This window comes from Sus scrofa, chromosome 1, assembly GCF_000003025.6.
Source record: "Sus scrofa isolate TJ Tabasco breed Duroc chromosome 1, Sscrofa11.1, whole genome shotgun sequence".
Classification (NCBI taxonomy): domain Eukaryota; kingdom Metazoa; phylum Chordata; class Mammalia; order Artiodactyla; family Suidae; genus Sus; species Sus scrofa.
In genome coordinates, this window is record NC_010443.5 from 270,216,166 (window position 1) to 270,232,890 (window position 16,725).

A 16,725-nucleotide genomic window follows, 5' to 3' on the forward strand; every position below is an offset into this window, starting at 1 on the left:
CAGCCTGTGCAGTTAGAATGTGGTGGTTGTGCCTGTCAGTCTCCTCTAACTCAGTTTCAAAAAGAACGTGCTTGTCATCTTCTGGTCCTCGTTTTCTTAGGCTTCCGCGAACCAGCCAGGATTACGAATGGCTGAATGTGTGATCGGGGATCGCGTGTGGGTGATGTGTTCCTGAAAAGTAAAACTTAATTTCATGTTGGTTTCAGATCGAGATCACAGAGAAGAATCCTGACAGCTACCTCTCAGCGGGAGAGATTCCTCTCCCTAAATTATACATTTCCATGGCCTTTTTCTTTTTTCTCTCTGGGACTGTCTGGATCCACATCCTTCGCAAACGACGGTAAATTGTCATCTCCTTGAGCGCCTCACCCAGGAGTGCTTCGGGGTTTGTGTACTTTGACCTTCTGCTGTCTTTTGAGCCCGGAGGGTCCGGCACCGGCAACCTCCTTCTCTTCAAAGGGCCTCTCCTCCCAGACAAAGGGAGGCTGTCCAGGAGCTTTGCCTGTGGGAGGCCTTTGCATGCCTCGGTGTTTGTTCACTTCCCATCGCTTTGTTTAAAGAGCAAATCCAAGTATTTCAGTAATACACAAGCAAAATGAAGTATATAGGCAAAGTGTTTCCACAGCGAAGACACCACCATCCAGGACTCAGAGTGAAGCCAGGGGTCCTGTTCAGGGGCATTCAGTCTTAGCAGAAGAGTGACAGTGGCCCAGTGCCTGGGTGAGAGCGTGGGGTTGCTGCCGAGTCCTGAACGCCCCAGCCCAGACTGAGCCCCGGAGGCCTGTCACCTGAGAAAACCTTGTCAAAGCCACCTGCCTGGCCTGGCCTTTCTTCTGAAACCCCTGAGGCCTTAACTTCCTGTTCTTGGTACCTGAGGAGAGCAGCTGCATATGTGTGGCGCTAGTATTTAATTCTCTATCCCTTCCTCCAAAATTGAAAACAAAATACTATTTTGCAGTTAAAGAATATCTGAAGTCTTTGTTACCGTAAGGCTCATAAACGGTGTAAATGACAGTATATGAATATGGTTTTAATAAATTCACACAATAATTAAGCCCCCCCAAATACCAGATACCTCTTTCTCTGGAGCAGTGGGCAGGAATTGAGGCGTCTTTCATCTTTGGTGGCCGGAGTTTCTTCCAGTGGGCATGCTCGGCTTGGGCCCTGGGCTCTGCTGGATGCAGCTGCCAGTTCCTCTTTGTTGGAAGGAGCGTCTTGTTTACTTGTGAAGGACCCCGCATAGTCATGTTTGGACTAGAGATTAGGCAGTCATTAGTAAGAAGAGAATCCTACAAATTCAGGCCATAAAAGGTGATGGCGGAGGTCTTGGTTTGTTTTAAAGAAAGTTTTGCGGGGAGTTCCTGTCGTGGCGCAGTGGTTAACGAATCCGACTAGGAACCATGAGGTTGCGGGTTCAGTCCCTGCCCTTGCTCAGTGGGTTAAGGATCCGGCGTTGCCGTGAGCTGTGGTGTAGGTTGCAGACGCGGCTCGGATCCCGCGTTGCTGTGGCTCTGGCGTAGGCCAGTGGCTCCAGCACCGATTCGACCCCTAGCCTGGGAACCTCCATATGCCGCGGGAGCGGCCCAAGAAATAGCAACAACAACAAAAGACAAAAAAAAAAAAAAAGAAAGTTTTGCTTTTGCCTTTATCAGAAAAGTAAGAACTAGGAGTCAGAAGCCTGATTTCAAGTGTAAACCCTGACTCTTGCTGCCTGTGTGCTTCGCTTTACCCTAAATCTCTTTTTCCTTGGCCACAAAGCGAGGAGGATGATCATTGCCCTGCCTTCCTGCCCACGGCTTAGATCCTTAGGTCTGCGGTCTGACTCCCCCGAAATAATGTGTCTTGAGAGGGCTTTGCAGATCAGGGTCTCTTGCAAAGATGGGGTACTCACCAAAGAGTTCAGCCAGACGTCCGGGGACTTTCATTTCCCTTTCGTGATACAGCAGTCATCGTCACTGGTTCAGTTACAGAAAATCGTGGCAGCAGTTGAAAAAGCTGTGGTCAAATGAGGCTGACCCACTTTGTACAACATACTTTCAACTTCTTGCTGAAGTGTCACGTACCTGCAGAAAGGCCTAATTGCAGCCCTCGGCCCCTTCCCCGTGTTCTTCCAGAAGCCTCACGCCAGCCGTGAGGTTGGTCACCCAGTCACATCGCGGCCGTGACTCCAGGGCTGCAGCGCATTTCAGAGACTCGTGGCTGGAGGCGCCTCGAGATCTTGGCCTCCCACTTTTTCTGAGTTCTGTTGTGGGCCCCAGAGCCCAGGGAGAGGAGTCTCGGGGCAACAGGAAGGAAACGTGGGCAGCTGATGGCTCTTGGTGCCCGCTCTGTGCCCAGCCAGGCCCTGGGTGTTGTGGCTCCTTGAGGTCAGGGCCCGCCCATTTTCAGCAGAAGTTACTGAGGCCGAGCGCGATTACGGTCGTCTGGAGAAGCAGCATCTGAGCCAGGCCGGCGTGGCTCCAGAGCCCGCGTCCTCTCCTTCTGCGTCCCCGCCTGCCCCAGCCGTTCGAGCTGTGACTCGGCCGCAGGTGGCGGTGGCCTCGGGCGTGCGGGCGCGCACAGCCCTTGACGCTTTTGCGCTCTGGCTGAGTCTCGCTGCTACTCAGGAGAGCCTGCTGCTCTGGCCTTGCCTGCCCTGTGACCTTCAGGTAGGTAGGCCCTGGGGCAGGAAGGTACCAGGGCAGAACGCAGCCCGGAACCGGAACCGGAACCGGGGTGTGCGGCAGCTCCCCACACGCCCTCCCTCTCGTTCTGGGCGAGGCCCTCCCCTCTTCCGTTCCTGTCCCCCCCTCCCTCCCTTCCCGTCCACTGCCAGCCTGCCCTCGATGTGCTTAGTACGTGCTCTTGGGCATCTGCCTGGTCTCACGGACAAGGCGTGTTTAGGGGGCGCGTGTATTTCTAGCTTAGGTAAACCGTGCTGTCCCTGGGTGGTGTCTTTGGTACGTCTGTCACTCAGGGGCACCCTCTTGAAGATCTGCTCCCATGGCCGTGCGTACATCCGGTTCATTAACGTTCAGCTGCGGCGCGTCCCCGACAGCGGGGGTCCCCACGTTGCCCTTGCCCGCCCCTTGATGGTGGACCCCCAGCTTGTCTTCATCTCCCACTCCCCCTCCTCCCTGTGCCTGGATGGCTCTGTGCAGCCTCAGAGGCACATTCTCAGAAGGCGGTGCCCGGGTTGCCGATAGGACGTGAGCTGTGCCAGCTTGTACTTCTGCCATGTCCCCACCGACACCCACCTCTTACTTGTTTGCCAGTCTGATGGGTGTAAACTGGTCCCTCCTTTTCCTTTGCATTTCTCTGGTTAGTGATGTGAGTTCTCTTTGCAGGGACTTGTTCACCTTCTGGGTTTCCCCTCTGTGACGGCTTGAATTTGCATCTCTTTCTGTTGGATTTTCTGTCCTTTTTTTTGTTGTTCATTTGCATGAGTTCCTTGTGTATTTGGGTATCAGTCCCTTGTATGTCATAGACATTGAAAATTTCTTCTCCCAGTTGAATTGTTGACAAAAAATCTTTCGTATTAATGGAGTCGAAGCTCTCTAAGTTTAGTCTTTTGGGCAGTGCCTCTTGGATCCCAAGAGGTCCATTCCTACTCCAGGGTCACAAAATGTGTATTTTATGTATAGCACGAGACCCCACCTGGGGGGTAAATGTGAAGCAGAGATCCAGCTTTCTTCATTTCTTACATGGTTTTTTTTTTTGCTATTGAGCACTAACTTTACCATTATTATTTTTTGGTTGCCCCCATGTCAATAAAACTATAAAATAACAAATAAACAAACCCCACATAGCTATCAGTTAAGATAAAAGTTATTCTGTATTCTTTTCCTTTTTCTTTGTGGCCACACCCAAGGCATGTGGTTCCCAGGCCAGGGATTGAACCGGTGCCACAGCAGGGATCCTTAACCCGTTGCACCATAGGAGAGCTCCTAAGCTAACTTTTTTCTTCATTTCTTAGGTAGGTTTGAGCTGATTTTTTCTCCTCAGTGCCAGTTATTAAGCAGCCTGCTCTTTTCCCCCCAACATGGTGTCACCTTATGTTATCAAGCTCCCGTACACACATGAGTCTGTTTCTGAGCTTTCTGGTCTATTCTGTTGGTTTACTTGTCTGATGCTTCACCCGTTCCCCATTGTTGCTGTGGCGGCTTTGCCGGCCGTCTCACTATCTGAGAGTGGGAGTTCCCCCTGGAGCTCTTACTCACATCCTTGTTTGTTTAATAGAGTTTGAAGTTTTCCTCCATCTGGGTCTTGTGTGTCTCACTAGGTTAACCCAGGGCGAGACGGGAGAGGGTAGAGGAATCAAATGCCTGGCAGCCTGAAGGTGACCTGGTGCCTGTGGGGGACGAGGGAGGAGTGGCCTGGTGTGTTGGACAGGTCCCAGCTGTGAGAGGAGACCAGGGGGCAGGACCCAGCGCTTTCTCTGTGACCATCCCTCTGGCCTGGCTCCAGACCCACTCTCCTCGGGGCTGCAGGCTCCCCTGCAGCTATACCTCGTCACCTCCGCCTTCTCGGGGATTTCATGCCGTTCTCATAGGTCCACCTGCCGCCTTCTCACCGCTGTGGGCTTTCCAAGGTGGTTTCTGGAGAGGAAGTGGGTGGCCTGGGCAGGGCTGGGAACCCCTCCCTCCCACCCTCAGTTCATACTCGGTTGCATTCACGGCATTGAACCATACCTCAGAAATGACTTCGGGTTCCGTTCCAGGCCTTTGCTGCTGGCAGCAGCCACTTTTTAAAAAAGCTTCATGGTTGTGGTTTGCTTAGATTATGGTCACTGCCTTCTTATAAATATAAGATTTCTAGAGCTTTGGCTGTCCTTTGGGAGTATGGCCTGTTCCTTTAATTCTTTTCCCTCTGTTTTTTTAGGAACGATGTGTTTAAAATTCACTGGTTGATGGCGGCCCTTCCTTTCACCAAGTCCCTTTCCTTGGTGTTCCATGCGGTATGTATCCTTCTTTCGGGGGTCCTTTAGGAAGTGAGGGACAGAGGCTTTACCAGCAGGAAAAATAAATCAGTGGGCAGGGCACAGCAGTGGGTGTCCTGAAGCCGCCTTTGGTCTGGGAGGGACCGGTCACGGGTATAAATCATCAAGTCTCCTCAACACTAGACTCAGGACCTCTTCACACATGCCCTGCACACTCAGCGGTTTCTCCAAACACCTGCTGGTTTTTATGTTTTTGGTTTTGCTCCTCCCCACTCCGCACACCGCCCCCTCCCGTCATTTCTTGAGCTAGGAGTGCCACCTGCTGAACTGTTCTCATGACTTATTTTTCCAAGTAATCCCCTTTCCCAATTGATTTGAAGTTCAGTGTCAGCATATTTATTTGAGAGAAAACTGATGCTCTGAAGACAGTGGCATAAGAGTTGAGCTTAAGCAGTGGTTAACGAGTCTGACTAGGAACCATGAGGTTGCAGGTTTGATCCCTGGCCTCGCTCAGTGGGTTGAGGATCCGGCGTTGCTGTGAGCTGTGGTGTAGGTCGCAGACACGGCTCGGATCTGGTGTTGCTATGGCTCTGGTGTAGGTTGGCAGTTGTAGCTCCAATTGGATCCCTAGCCTGGGAACTTCCATATGCCGCGGGTGCGGCCCTAGAAAAGACAAAAGACAAAAAAAAGAATTGAGCTTAAGCTTTGTATGTTTAGTACTAATGCAAATGGGAATGAGTTGTGCCCATTTATGGGCCTCTGAGGCACCCAGGGCCACAGCTGTGAGGGTGACAGCCTCCAGACATGTGCTCAGGGTCCTACTCCACTTAGAAATGTTGCCCTGAGAGTTCCCGTTGTGTTTCACGGGGTTAACCCAACACAGTGTCTGTGAGGATGTAGGTTTGATCCCTGGCCTCACTCAGTGGGTTGAGGATCCTGTGTTGCTGTGAGCTACAACTAAGATGCAGCTCAGATCCGGTGTTGCTGTAGCCCTCAGCTGCGGCTCCAGTTTGACCCTGGCTCAGGAACCTCTACATGCCTCAGGTGCAACCCTGAAAAGAAAAAAAAGGAAAGAAATGTCATAGAAAAGGTAATGATATATCCAGTTATAGTTTTCAGAAATGACAGGAATTTGGATAAATCCCGTTTGGATCTAAGGTAAAAGATTCTTCCTGAAACCATGTAGATAGCACGATAGGATCCTTAAGTCGCTTTCATATCTAGACAGCCATGAAGGATGTACAAAGGCACCAGTGTCAGCTGTGGGAGTCCTGCCGGGAAGCATCTGGGGATTGTGGCTTCAGTTAGCTCTAAATTTCTAATGGTACATATTTTTTCTTTTCTTTTCTTTTTTTTTTTTTTTTTTTTTTTGCTTTTTAAGGCTGCACCTGTGGCATATGGGGGTTCCCAGGCTAGGGGTCCAATCGGAGCTGCAGCTGCCGGCCTACAGTACCCACAGCCCTAGCGACTTGGGATCCAAGCCACATCTGTGACGTACACCGCAGCTCATGGCAATGCAGGATCTTTAACCCACTGAGCGGGGCCAGGGATCGAACCTCCATCCTCATGGATACTAATGAGATTCTTAACCTGCTGAGCCAGGATGGGAAGTCTCATTTACAGGTCTTTTTTTCAAGGAAAACATATTTGAAGCTGAATGATTCCATGTAGGTTTTTCAGGGACTGGCCGTTTTCCTTATGTAAGTAGCAGGGCTAGGAAAGATAGAGCTCTTGGCGGGGACCCTGAACAGCCTGTGGCATTTGGAGATTTTAAAGAAAAGAACAGGCAGCCACTTGCCGGAATGGATCCCCTGCCTCACGAGAGGGATCCTGCTAGGTGCTGGTGACAGGGAGCCTTGTGTCAGGTTTCTCAAGCTACCTGCCGTTGGTCCGCCAGCGCGCATGTGCCTGATTGCGAGTGGGCAGGTGAAGCGCTCGGCAGTGGGAGGAGGGCCGTCCTCCGGGGCATTTCCGGCTTCGCTTCGCAAGGCACGTGGTGGGTCAGCCTCTGAAAGGCGCTTGTTTGATTGCAGATAGACTACCACTACATCTCCTCCCAGGGCTTCCCGATCGAAGGCTGGGCCGTGGTGTACTACATCACTCACCTGTGAGTCCGCAGGGGGCCCGGGAGACGCCCCTGCCGTGACGCGACCTTCCAGAGAAGCCGGGGGAGCCGTGGGGTGGGGGGCGGGTTCCTGCCAGGTCAGAGGTGTGTGGCGAGCAGGTGGCCGTTCCGACTTGAGGACGTGGGGCTATCGGCTTGCTCGTGGGGGGGTGCCCCCTGCAGCAGCGGCCGGTCAGATAGTGGGGTGCGGAGCCTGGAGAGAAGTGGTGCCTCTCTTCTGCAAGAAATCCCTGAAGTCGTAGCATGGGCTGTAGCTCTCACTCTTAGAGTGAGTCTAAGAGACCCTTTGGTGCTCACTGAGTTTTCCCTTCTGCAGCCTGAAGGGGGCGCTGCTCTTCATCACCATCGCGCTCATTGGCACCGGCTGGGCTTTCATCAAGCACATCCTTTCTGATAAAGACAAGAAGATCTTCATGATCGTCATCCCGCTCCAGGTAAAGGGGCCCTCACCCCGTGGTCTCATTCGCTCCTGACCCCAAGCACGGCCCAGCTCAGGCCTGTGTGGGCAGGGGGCGTCGGCTGTCCCGGAAACCCCAGCCTCTGCCCTCGGGATTGAGGACTGGGCGTCTCGACCTGAGTTTTGATGACCTAGACCTTGGGTCATCGCCCTGGGAGCTGCCACACCATCCGCCGTCCTTGGGCCGGTGGGTGACGAGGGAGCTGCTGAGATGTCGGGGAGACACGCTGCCTACTTTCTGCCTCTGTTTGCCCTGTAACCAGCTGATCCTCTTAGCAGAGACACTCAGCTACCCGGCGGTGTTATTAATAAAATATTTTAAAACCGTGAATGACGTACGTCAGTGAGTAGAATATTAGGTATTGGGCCCGACGTTTATTAAATGCTTCGTATGTGTAGGGCCCTGGGCTGAGGCCAGCTTTACAAGCTTGAGAGCCCTTCAGGGGAGGAGCCTTGGCTCGCGTGTAAGTCTTCCTGGGGATAGAACAGGGACGAAAGGGACGCGGAGTCAGCAGGGGGATCCTAGCTGAGATGCACAGCTGCCCAGCGCTGCTCGACCAGAGGGCATCTGTTGGGTAAACTTGTTCGCAACAGCTGATCATTTCGGAGCCCAGGCTAGTGTGGCAGCTGCGCAGGGAAGGGGACGGCTCTCCAGGCCCCAGGTCAGCTGGCTCGACGCTGGTGATGGGCAGTTTGGCGATGTTGGCAGCTGGGCTATCTTCCCATTCAATGCTAAGGGACATAGGTTAGTGCGCGAGGAATGGTACAGACCAGTTGCTGTAGGTTTCCAAGGAGAGAGTGTTCGCCCCCCTCTGCATGACCAGAAGGGCTTTGTGGTAGAGATGGGAAAGAACCAGGACAGAGGCAGACCTGACAGTGCCGTCTAGTGAGCAGGAGAGGCCAGGGGCTGCACGGCGCTTGGCCGTTCATTCAGCTGCCAGGGCCGCCACTCTGCTGTGCTGAGTTCTTCCGCCAGCCAAGGTCTCAGAGCTTGGACGTGATGGGCCACGGTCCTCCTCCCCGTCTTCCTGCTGCTCCATCCCCTTCCCCTCCTGTTTGCATCCTCTTGGCCCAGCCGGAACTGTGACGTAATGCTTGTGCTCCCCAGAAGGAAGACAGCCCACAGTTACAGGGCAGGTCACTGAGGACACAAGGCCATTTAAAAATTAAATATAAGGAAATTATAAGTATTTAAACATAAGGACTAGCCTGCAAAGTCCTCCAACATCAGCCTAGAAAGTGCAGCTGTTTCCCTTTGGCTACAGAGAGTCACTGTGCATTTCTGGGTAGGGAGTGGGCGAAGTAAAAATGGAATTTCAGGAGTTCCCATCGTGACTCAGTGGTTAACAAATCCGACTAGGAACCATGAGATTGCCGGTTCGATCCCTGGCCTCGCTCAGTGGGTTAAGGATCCGGCGTTGCTGTGAGCTGTGGTGTAGGTCGCAGACGCGGCTCGGATCCCACATTGCTGTGGCTCTGGGTAGGCCGGCAGCTACAGCTCCGATGAGACCGCTAGCCTGGGAACCTCCATATGCCTTGGGTGCGGCCCTGAAAAGACCAAAAAAAAGGAGTTTCAAGGACATTGTTGGCACTTGGTTCCACAGCAGCCCCTCTGGGGGCATTTTGTGCCTCCCATTAAGAGTGTGAACTATGCACACAGTGCCATCAGCCGTTTCAGCTGGGAAAGGCTTTGTTTCCCATGTGTCGTCATAGGCGGAGTCAGTCATGGGCGGAGTCATAGACGCAGACGTTTAGGAGCGACTGGGCTTCAGGGGGAGCCCAGAGGCGGGGTCTGAGGTAGGACAGTGAAACTTCAAACTAGTTTTTGCATTTGTATTAGGTGAAAGATGGCTTCCGTGATGATTTAGCTGCTAAGTCCTAGATGGTAAGAGAAACTACCCTTCCCACGTCCTAGCGCCAGGTGTCACATTTTTGTAGACGTGTAGGGAGCTACCTGTAGGGAGACAGAGTATTGGGGACCGTGGACTTCTCATGGAATTGTCATCTCTGCTTTCAGCCTAATGATGATCTTCGAAAGAATATCTCATAAATCATGCTCCCTTATGCTCAGTAGTACCAGTTTTTAATTTTTATTTATTTTATTTTTTGATTTTTTAGGGCTTCACCCGCAGCATATGGAAGTTCTCAAGTTAGGGTCCAATTGGAGCTATAGCTACCAGCCTATGCCACAGCCACAGCAGTGCAGGATCACGGCAACACCAGATCCTTAACCCACTGAGCTAGGCCAGGGATCCAACCCGCAACCATATGGTTCCTAGTTGGATTTGTTTCCACTGTGCCACACAGGAGCTCCGTACCTCAGTTTTTAAAACACCGCCGTCTGCTTAGCCAGCATGGCCTGCTGAGAGCTTGATGGCAGCACTGAACACACAAGGCACAGCCTTCACTTTGGAAATTGAAGCAGGGTGTGGATGCTGAGAGCGCAGCGCGGTGGGGAGAAACACGCTGTGGAGCAGGCTGAGCGGGTTGTTCCTGTGCGGATGGGCGTGGCCACGCACGCCCAGGGCTGAAGCCGGCCCTCCTTGCTGCTCTGGTCTCTGATAAAGCACCCCGTTATCTGACCCTGGGAGCCGGAGCCCTGGGGCAGGGAGAGTGCAGCCTGAGGGCATGGGCATCGTGGTGGATCTGATGCAGAGTGCCACCTGTTTCTGACTCTGCTGAGGCCGAAGGTGCCCCGAGAGCAGTGTCCCGGTCGCCTGTGGCTGTGTAGCAAGTTGCCCTGAGCCCAGTAACTTCACACCACAGTAACCATTTGCCCTCTCACCTTGGGCAGTGGCTTAATCAGTGCAACTACAGTCAAATGGCGCTGGGGGTGTTGTCACCTTCAGGTCTTCATGAGCCTCCGTCTCCTGGGCGGGGAGGCCTTGATCAGGTGAGGTGGGAGCAGCGAGGCTCCCAGGTGTCCTCTGGGCATCTCCCAGGCATCTCTCTTCCTGGTCCCCGGTGTGGTGGCTGCAGGGCAGTCAGACTCCTAACAAGTCAGCTCAGGGCTCCAGAGCTGTGTCCCGTGAGAGCCAGGCAGGTGCAGTCTCTCCTCGTGTGACCTAGGTCAGAGGTCGCACGCATGCATCACTCCCTCAGTGTTCCCTGGAGCAGGGCAAGGCAAGCTCAGGAGAGGGCACCGGGCAGTCTCTGCTGGCCTAATGGCTAGGACTTGGCCCTTTGATCTCTGCAGCCCGGGTTCCACCCCTGGGCTGGCAGCTGAGACCCCCCCCCCAAGCTGCTGCAGCCCACGGCCCGAACACAAGGGCACAGAAATGGCGCCTTGACTGGGGGGAAGCAGACCTCTGCCCGGGCGTGTGGAGCTGGAAATCACGCCGTGGTCCCAAGTTGGGGCCTGTAGGCCTGGGGGTCCCCATGCCAACCATCTGCCCACGCCCTGGCGCCTCAGCACCTCCTGTGTCCTGTAGGTCCTGGCGAACGTGGCCTACATCATCATAGAGTCCACCGAGGAAGGGACGACCGAGTACGGCTTGTGGAAGGATTCCCTGTTTCTGGTGGACCTGCTGTGCTGCGGAGCCATCCTCTTCCCCGTGGTGTGGTGAGTGCTGGGCGGGGGCCGTCTGGGCCGCCCGCTTGTCTCTCACACCCAGACCCGCCGGAATCGCACAGGGCATCCGTTGGAAGAGGACAGCGTCCAGGGTCCCAGACTGACCTGAATTCATTTCCAGGGGCAAGACCTGGGCATTTGCGTCTCTGTCAGGTGCCCAGGTTGCCGTGAAGGGGCTCAGCTGGCATCGGGACTGGCCTGTAGCCGTTTAGACACTGGAGGAGAGCTGGGGCTGAGGGCTGAGTAGCAGCATAAAATAGCATGCATCTGATGGAAAGGGAGGTGAGAAAATTCCCTCAGCAGCCTCCTCTCACCAAGTGAGATGGAAACTGAGCAAGGGCCTTAATGTAAAACGAGCGCTCGTTCTCAGCGTGTAGGCTGGATGTGTTCAGGGTGGCTGCTTCCTTCGCGGAGGTGGCAGGCTTTAGAGGCTTCTGTTGTGCTGATAGCATATAAACCAAGTGGCGCTCTGAGTGTAGACTGGTGTTCGTGCCAGGTCAGTGGCTGGAGAAGAATATCCTCCTTAGGTCTCGTCAAAGTGAAGGAAGCTCTTGCTTCAGTGGAGGAAGACGGGCTGACAGAGACCAAGCCCCCTCCTAATGATCTAGTTCGATGGCTGCTTGAAAGCAATCCGTTCTTTGGAATAAAGTTTAAAAATGCGGATTTACTGCCTTCTCTCAGAAGGAGGTGTCCGCATCACCGTGCCCTGCGCAGTGGATTAATAGTCTTTGGCTCGGGCGTGTGTCGGATTGTTCAGTTATTCTAAGTACTTAGAACGTGGCGCCAGTGGAGCCGAATTCTCATTCCAGCCAGTCCGAGTCACTCTTAACCCACCTCCTTCGTCCGTCGCTCGTGTGCATGTCGCAGTTCAGCAGCAGCACAGAGGAGAGGGCTGAGTCCCTTCATTCTCTAAACCTCCCGTATCCTGCCCCGGAATAGTCCCCGGAGGGACCGTGGAGCGCCAAGGGGTCCTTACGTGTCATTTCTTATACTAACCCCCAAACAGCAGGATCCTGAGAGGTAAATATTCTGAAAATTGCGTAAAATGAGAAAACTCAAGAACTAATTTCCTCGTGGCTTAGTGGGTTAAGGATCTGGCATTGTCACTGCTGTGGTTCTGGTTTCACCTGCGGTGTGGGTTCAGTCCCTGACCCCGGGAACTTCCACATGCTGTGGGCATGGCCAGACATAAACAAACAAATAATACTGAGGAGTTCCCGTCGTGGCTCAGAGATAACGAACCTGACTAGTGTCCATGAGGATATGAGTTCGATCCCTGGCCTCACTCAGTCGGTTAAGGATCCTGCATGGCTGTGGCTGTGGTGTAGGCTGGCATCTCCAATTTGACCCCTGGCCTGGAAATTTTCATATGCTGCAAGTATGTCCCCCCCCAAAAAAAAGATAAAAAATAATAATGGAAAAAATTTCAAACATTCAGATTCAGCCAGCTTTGTGCTGCTTTTCACATGTTGCTCCCTTCAGTTCTCACAGGTAGGCAGACAATGCAGGTTCCAGGAGAAATGACTCAGGAGTCCCGTAGAGAGTGGACAGCTGTGCCTGCGTGACCCCGGCCCTCCGCCCCCTGCACCTGCACCGTGTCTATTGTGCCCACCCCACCCCCCACCACACCTCAGGCAGTCCTTCCTTCTCTGCCTTTGAACTCTGCCTAGAACTACGGTCTACAGCTTCTTTAATCATGTTCACGTTCCCGAGTCTGAACTGTGGTGATGGCAGTTAGTTACCAGCACCTCACAGCCGGAGAGGCCTCCCTGGAGGCTGGCATTTTGTCAGTAAAGTTATAAGTCCCTCGTCAGTGAAACACTGAGTTTGCCTGAAGCCTTGTGTGCGCAGCTCCTAGACCTCGACATCAGAGGTCAGCCTGTGACCTTCGTACAGGCTCCTTTCTCCCCACGTAGCAGGTGGGCTCGGTGAGGCTCCATTGTCTCAGTCGTGTTGGCCTGGGGATAAGGCTGTGGGACTGAGGGGTTAGGTAGAAAAAGGCACACCCAGGCCCTGCCAGGCTTTTTCCAGCCAGCAGAGGGCGTCTTTGACCTTCAGGCTTGAACGGCAGACGTGCGGAAGCACTGACTCAGGGATCCGGCTGTTTGGGGAGAGGGCTCTAAAATCATCTAGTCCGACCTTTTAGGTCTACATTGGAAGAAGTCAAGGCCTCAAGTTACCACCACTGGAAACAGGAATATAAACTTGTCAGCTAACCTTTTGTTTTCCACATGTTCATTTTTAGGTCAATCAGGCATTTACAAGAAGCATCGGCAACAGATGGAAAAGGCAAGTTCCTTCGTGCTGCTTTGTAGCTTCCGTCTCTCCTAAAGCCACGTGCCTGGGCCCTGCTGAGGTGGAGGGGGAGGCCGGGGCTCAAGGTGCTGTGTTCCTGGGAGGCAGGTTGGGGGAGCCCTAGGGGCTTGGTAAGAGGGGCTGGTGGCAGTGAGGCAGGCGGTGAGCCTTCCTGACACCAGCTGTGCAAGAGGCTTGGGGGTGGCTGCTCGCCGAGGTGATTCGTGGCATTTCCACTCGTGACTGTGACCTTCACCTTCCTGAAACTGAGTCAGGAGGAGAAAAGCTCGTCTTGGAAGGACCAGCTAACACTTCCCGGTGAGAACAGGAGGTAGAATGGATCGGGGATGGCTGTGTGTCAGGCATCCCTTCCTGCCGATTTAACACGCTGTCAAAATAGATGTGTCGGGATTAATTTAAAAAGAGACCGGTGCCAGAAAGAACCTATAAAACGCTCTGGCTTTTTAAAATAGTTGTGCCATTCTAACTCTTTTGCATCTTCTTGATTTTCCATCCGTGCCTCCTGAGTCGAGAAGACTCCACAGAGAAAACGTTCTGTGTGTTTCTGAGCCTGTTTGAATACGGTCCGCGGCTGCAGGCTGCCGTGGCCCAAGCGCGGAGGTCAGACCCCAGGCTTGAGGAGCTGTGTTCTCTCAAAGGTCCCAGCTGCCTCTGGACCCGTGAAGTCATACCCCCTGTGCTGGTAGTAACGTTCTTTAGGGCAGAGTCTTCATCTGTTTTTGTTAAATGCAGTGTTGTTGCTGACCTGTTTTCTGATTATAAAAGTAATGTGGATTCATTCTGGAAAACTTGGAAAATAGATAGTAGGTACAAATCTTGCTCCATGCTTTCAATACAATTAATGGCACATTCTTTTCGTTTTCTTTCTTTCTTTCTTTTTTTCTTTTTCTTTTCTTTTCCTTAGGGCTGCACCTGTGGCATATGGAGGTTCCCCAGGCAGGGGGTCATATCTGAGCTACAGCTGCCGGCCTACACCACAGCCACAGCAATGCAGGATCCGAGCCGCCTCTGCAGCCTACGCCATAGCTCACAGCAATGCCGGGTCCTTAATCCACTGAACGAGGCCAGGGATCGAACCTGCCTCCTCAGAGATACTAGTGGGATTTGTTTCTGCCGCGCCGCAACAGGAACTCCTCACTTTATTTTCTTTAAGTTGAATTAAACCTGACTTCAAGGCTTCACCCGTGTCAGGCACGATCCCGGGGTTCTTACTGAGAGCACAGTACCGGGGGGGACGTGTCCGCATTTTGGCCACAGTAGTTCCTGTCCGGAGTCCTGCTGTCTGGGTCCTTGCTGTGAGCAGCCTGGTGTGTGAGGGCCACGCTGGCTGGGAGCCCCAGGCGGTGCTCAGAACCCGGTCTCCCGCAGCCCGCCCGGCTCCCTGCTTATAGAGTGTGCCAGCTCACTTTGGTTCCAGTCCTGGGAAATCGCTCTGTTATGCTTTATTCTCTCTTCCTTCAGAGGCCCTGGATCCCCTGGTCCCCTTCTGGAATGCCCTCTGGGGTAAATTCTTTTCATGGAGCTCAAGCGGGCGCATTGCCTACAGAAATCTTCTGCTTTTCAGTCGGCTACGTGGCCTTCCTCTGAGCCACGCATCTCCGAGAGCCCTTCTGCCTTCTTGGAGTGGGGGAAGGAGAAGCTGTACGAAATAAAACACAAATTAGAAGCTTCATAATTTAGCACCCTGCCGCCAACAGAGAATGCCAAAGTAGAAAATAGAAACTCACCTTCTGGTGAGTTAACAAACTCAGTGGCTCAGTGGTTAACAAGCCCAACTAGTAACCATGAGGTTTTGGGTTTGATTCCTGGCCTTGCTCAGTGGGTTAAGGATCTGGGGTTGCTGTGAGCTGTGGTGTAGGTCGCAGACTTGGCTCAGATCCCATGTGGCTGTGGCTGTGGCGTAGGCCGGCAGCTGTAGCTCCGATTAGACCCCTAACCTGGGCACCTCCATATGCTGCGGGTGCGGCCCTAAAAAGGCAAAAAAAAACAGAAAAAACAAAACCTCACCTTCTGGAAGTACTTATTTGGGGGGCATATTCTTGTCTTTTTTTTTTTTTTTTCCTTCTATGCACATTATTTTAAAGGTTGATTTCATTAGTTCTGTAACTTAATGCATAGGTCTGTCTCTTAGCTTAGTGTATTGAGATGATTGATTTTCACTTTAACATCTTCAGTAATTCTGGGTGCATTTTGCTGCCTCTATGGCTGGTAGTGTCTAAATGTTTCTAGCTGATGCATTTTATCTGTGCTTTTCTTCTTGGCTTTACCGCCCCCCCACCCACCCACCCCCGCCCCCGCCCCGGGTCCCCATGTGAAGTCCTCAGGTCCTTTCTCGGCACTCCCACCCCCCTTCTCCAGCCTTCTGCTCCTCTGACTGCTCTCTGCCGTCTCTGCCTTGTTTTAGAGGCCTTGGGGTGACTGGGGGAGTTACCTGTCTCCGTGACCATTTATTCCACGGGAAGTCGAGCCGTGGCTAAGGGTCTTAGTAAGGTGTTCTGTCTACCCCAGCAGGTGCAGCCCTGGGTGGGGTCACAGTTGTCCCTCACCGTCTGTAGTAGAGAGAACCCTGACCCCTATGGAACAGGAATGCTGGGGCACACGCAGTGTCTTGTTTTTTCCACCAGGTGACAGCCTAGGACCTCTTCAGCAGGGAGCCAGCGTGAAAGCCAGAGGTCACACGGGCACTGAGAGCTTTCATTTGCCATTGTGGGGGGACATACCACTAGGAAAGCCCCCATTTCTTGTCGGTAGGTAGCACAAGCCCTTTGAAAAGGAGACAGAGGGGATTAGAATAGGAGTGCCTTCTTGGCTGATATTCTTTCATTGAGCTGATTTAGGCTGTGGGAGGCTTCTGAGCTAATCCACAAATGCATATCTCACTCTGTACTTGGAAAAATGGGAGTTCCCGTCATGGCTCAGCGGTTAATGAACCCGACTAGTGTCCGTGAGGATGTGGGTTTGATCCCCGGCCTCACCCAGTGGGTTAAGGATCTGGCGTTGCTGTGAGCTGTGGTGTAGGTCACAGACATGGCTCAGATCCCATTGCTGTGGCTGTGGTGTAGACCAGCAGCTGTAGCTCCAGGTCGACCCCTAGCCTGGGAACTTCCATATGCCTCAGGTGTGGCCCTAAAAAAGCCAAAAAGAAATGGTTGCACTCGTGACATTTCCAGAGTCAGGGCAGTGACGTCCCCATGGTTAAAGTCTGCCCTGCAGAGAACTTGGGGACAGTGCCACCTCGCTGTGACTGCAGCACCCACATCCGCATAGACACGTGTTGGGTTTTTAACACGCTACGCCACAGTGGGCACTCCGGAAATTTATTTCAATTTCTAATACGG

General features: G+C 53.1%; 1 protein-coding gene and 1 long non-coding RNA gene across 6 annotated transcripts in view; one reads left to right on the forward strand and one right to left on the reverse strand.

Annotated features, from left to right (window-relative positions):
• Positions 1-3,370, reverse strand: part of LOC102158087 — a 28,551-nt gene extending 25,181 nt beyond the window's left edge. Inside the window, exons 1-3 of one of the 4 annotated variants that reach the window (XR_002337861.1) lie at positions 3,237-3,370; positions 1,892-1,995; positions 1,076-1,254 (exon numbers count right to left, since the gene is read on the reverse strand). This is a non-coding gene — a long non-coding RNA (uncharacterized LOC102158087). The other 3 variants (XR_002337864.1, XR_002337863.1, XR_002337859.1) reach the window with 3 other exon arrangements.
• GPR107 (G protein-coupled receptor 107) overlaps positions 1-16,725 on the forward strand; it is a 65,425-nt gene that overhangs the window by 26,092 nt on the left and 22,608 nt on the right. The window contains exons 9-15 of one of the 2 annotated variants that reach the window (XM_021070170.1): positions 207-340; positions 4,861-4,936; positions 6,952-7,025; positions 7,360-7,477; positions 10,932-11,062; positions 13,317-13,360; positions 16,012-16,134. In XM_021070170.1, coding sequence (XP_020925829.1) covers positions 207-340; positions 4,861-4,936; positions 6,952-7,025; positions 7,360-7,477; positions 10,932-11,062; positions 13,317-13,360; positions 16,012-16,134 — 700 coding nt within the window. The remainder of the gene's footprint in view (positions 1-206; positions 341-4,860; positions 4,937-6,951; positions 7,026-7,359; positions 7,478-10,931; positions 11,063-13,316; positions 13,361-16,011; positions 16,135-16,725) is intronic. The other variant, XM_021070180.1, reaches the window with a different exon arrangement.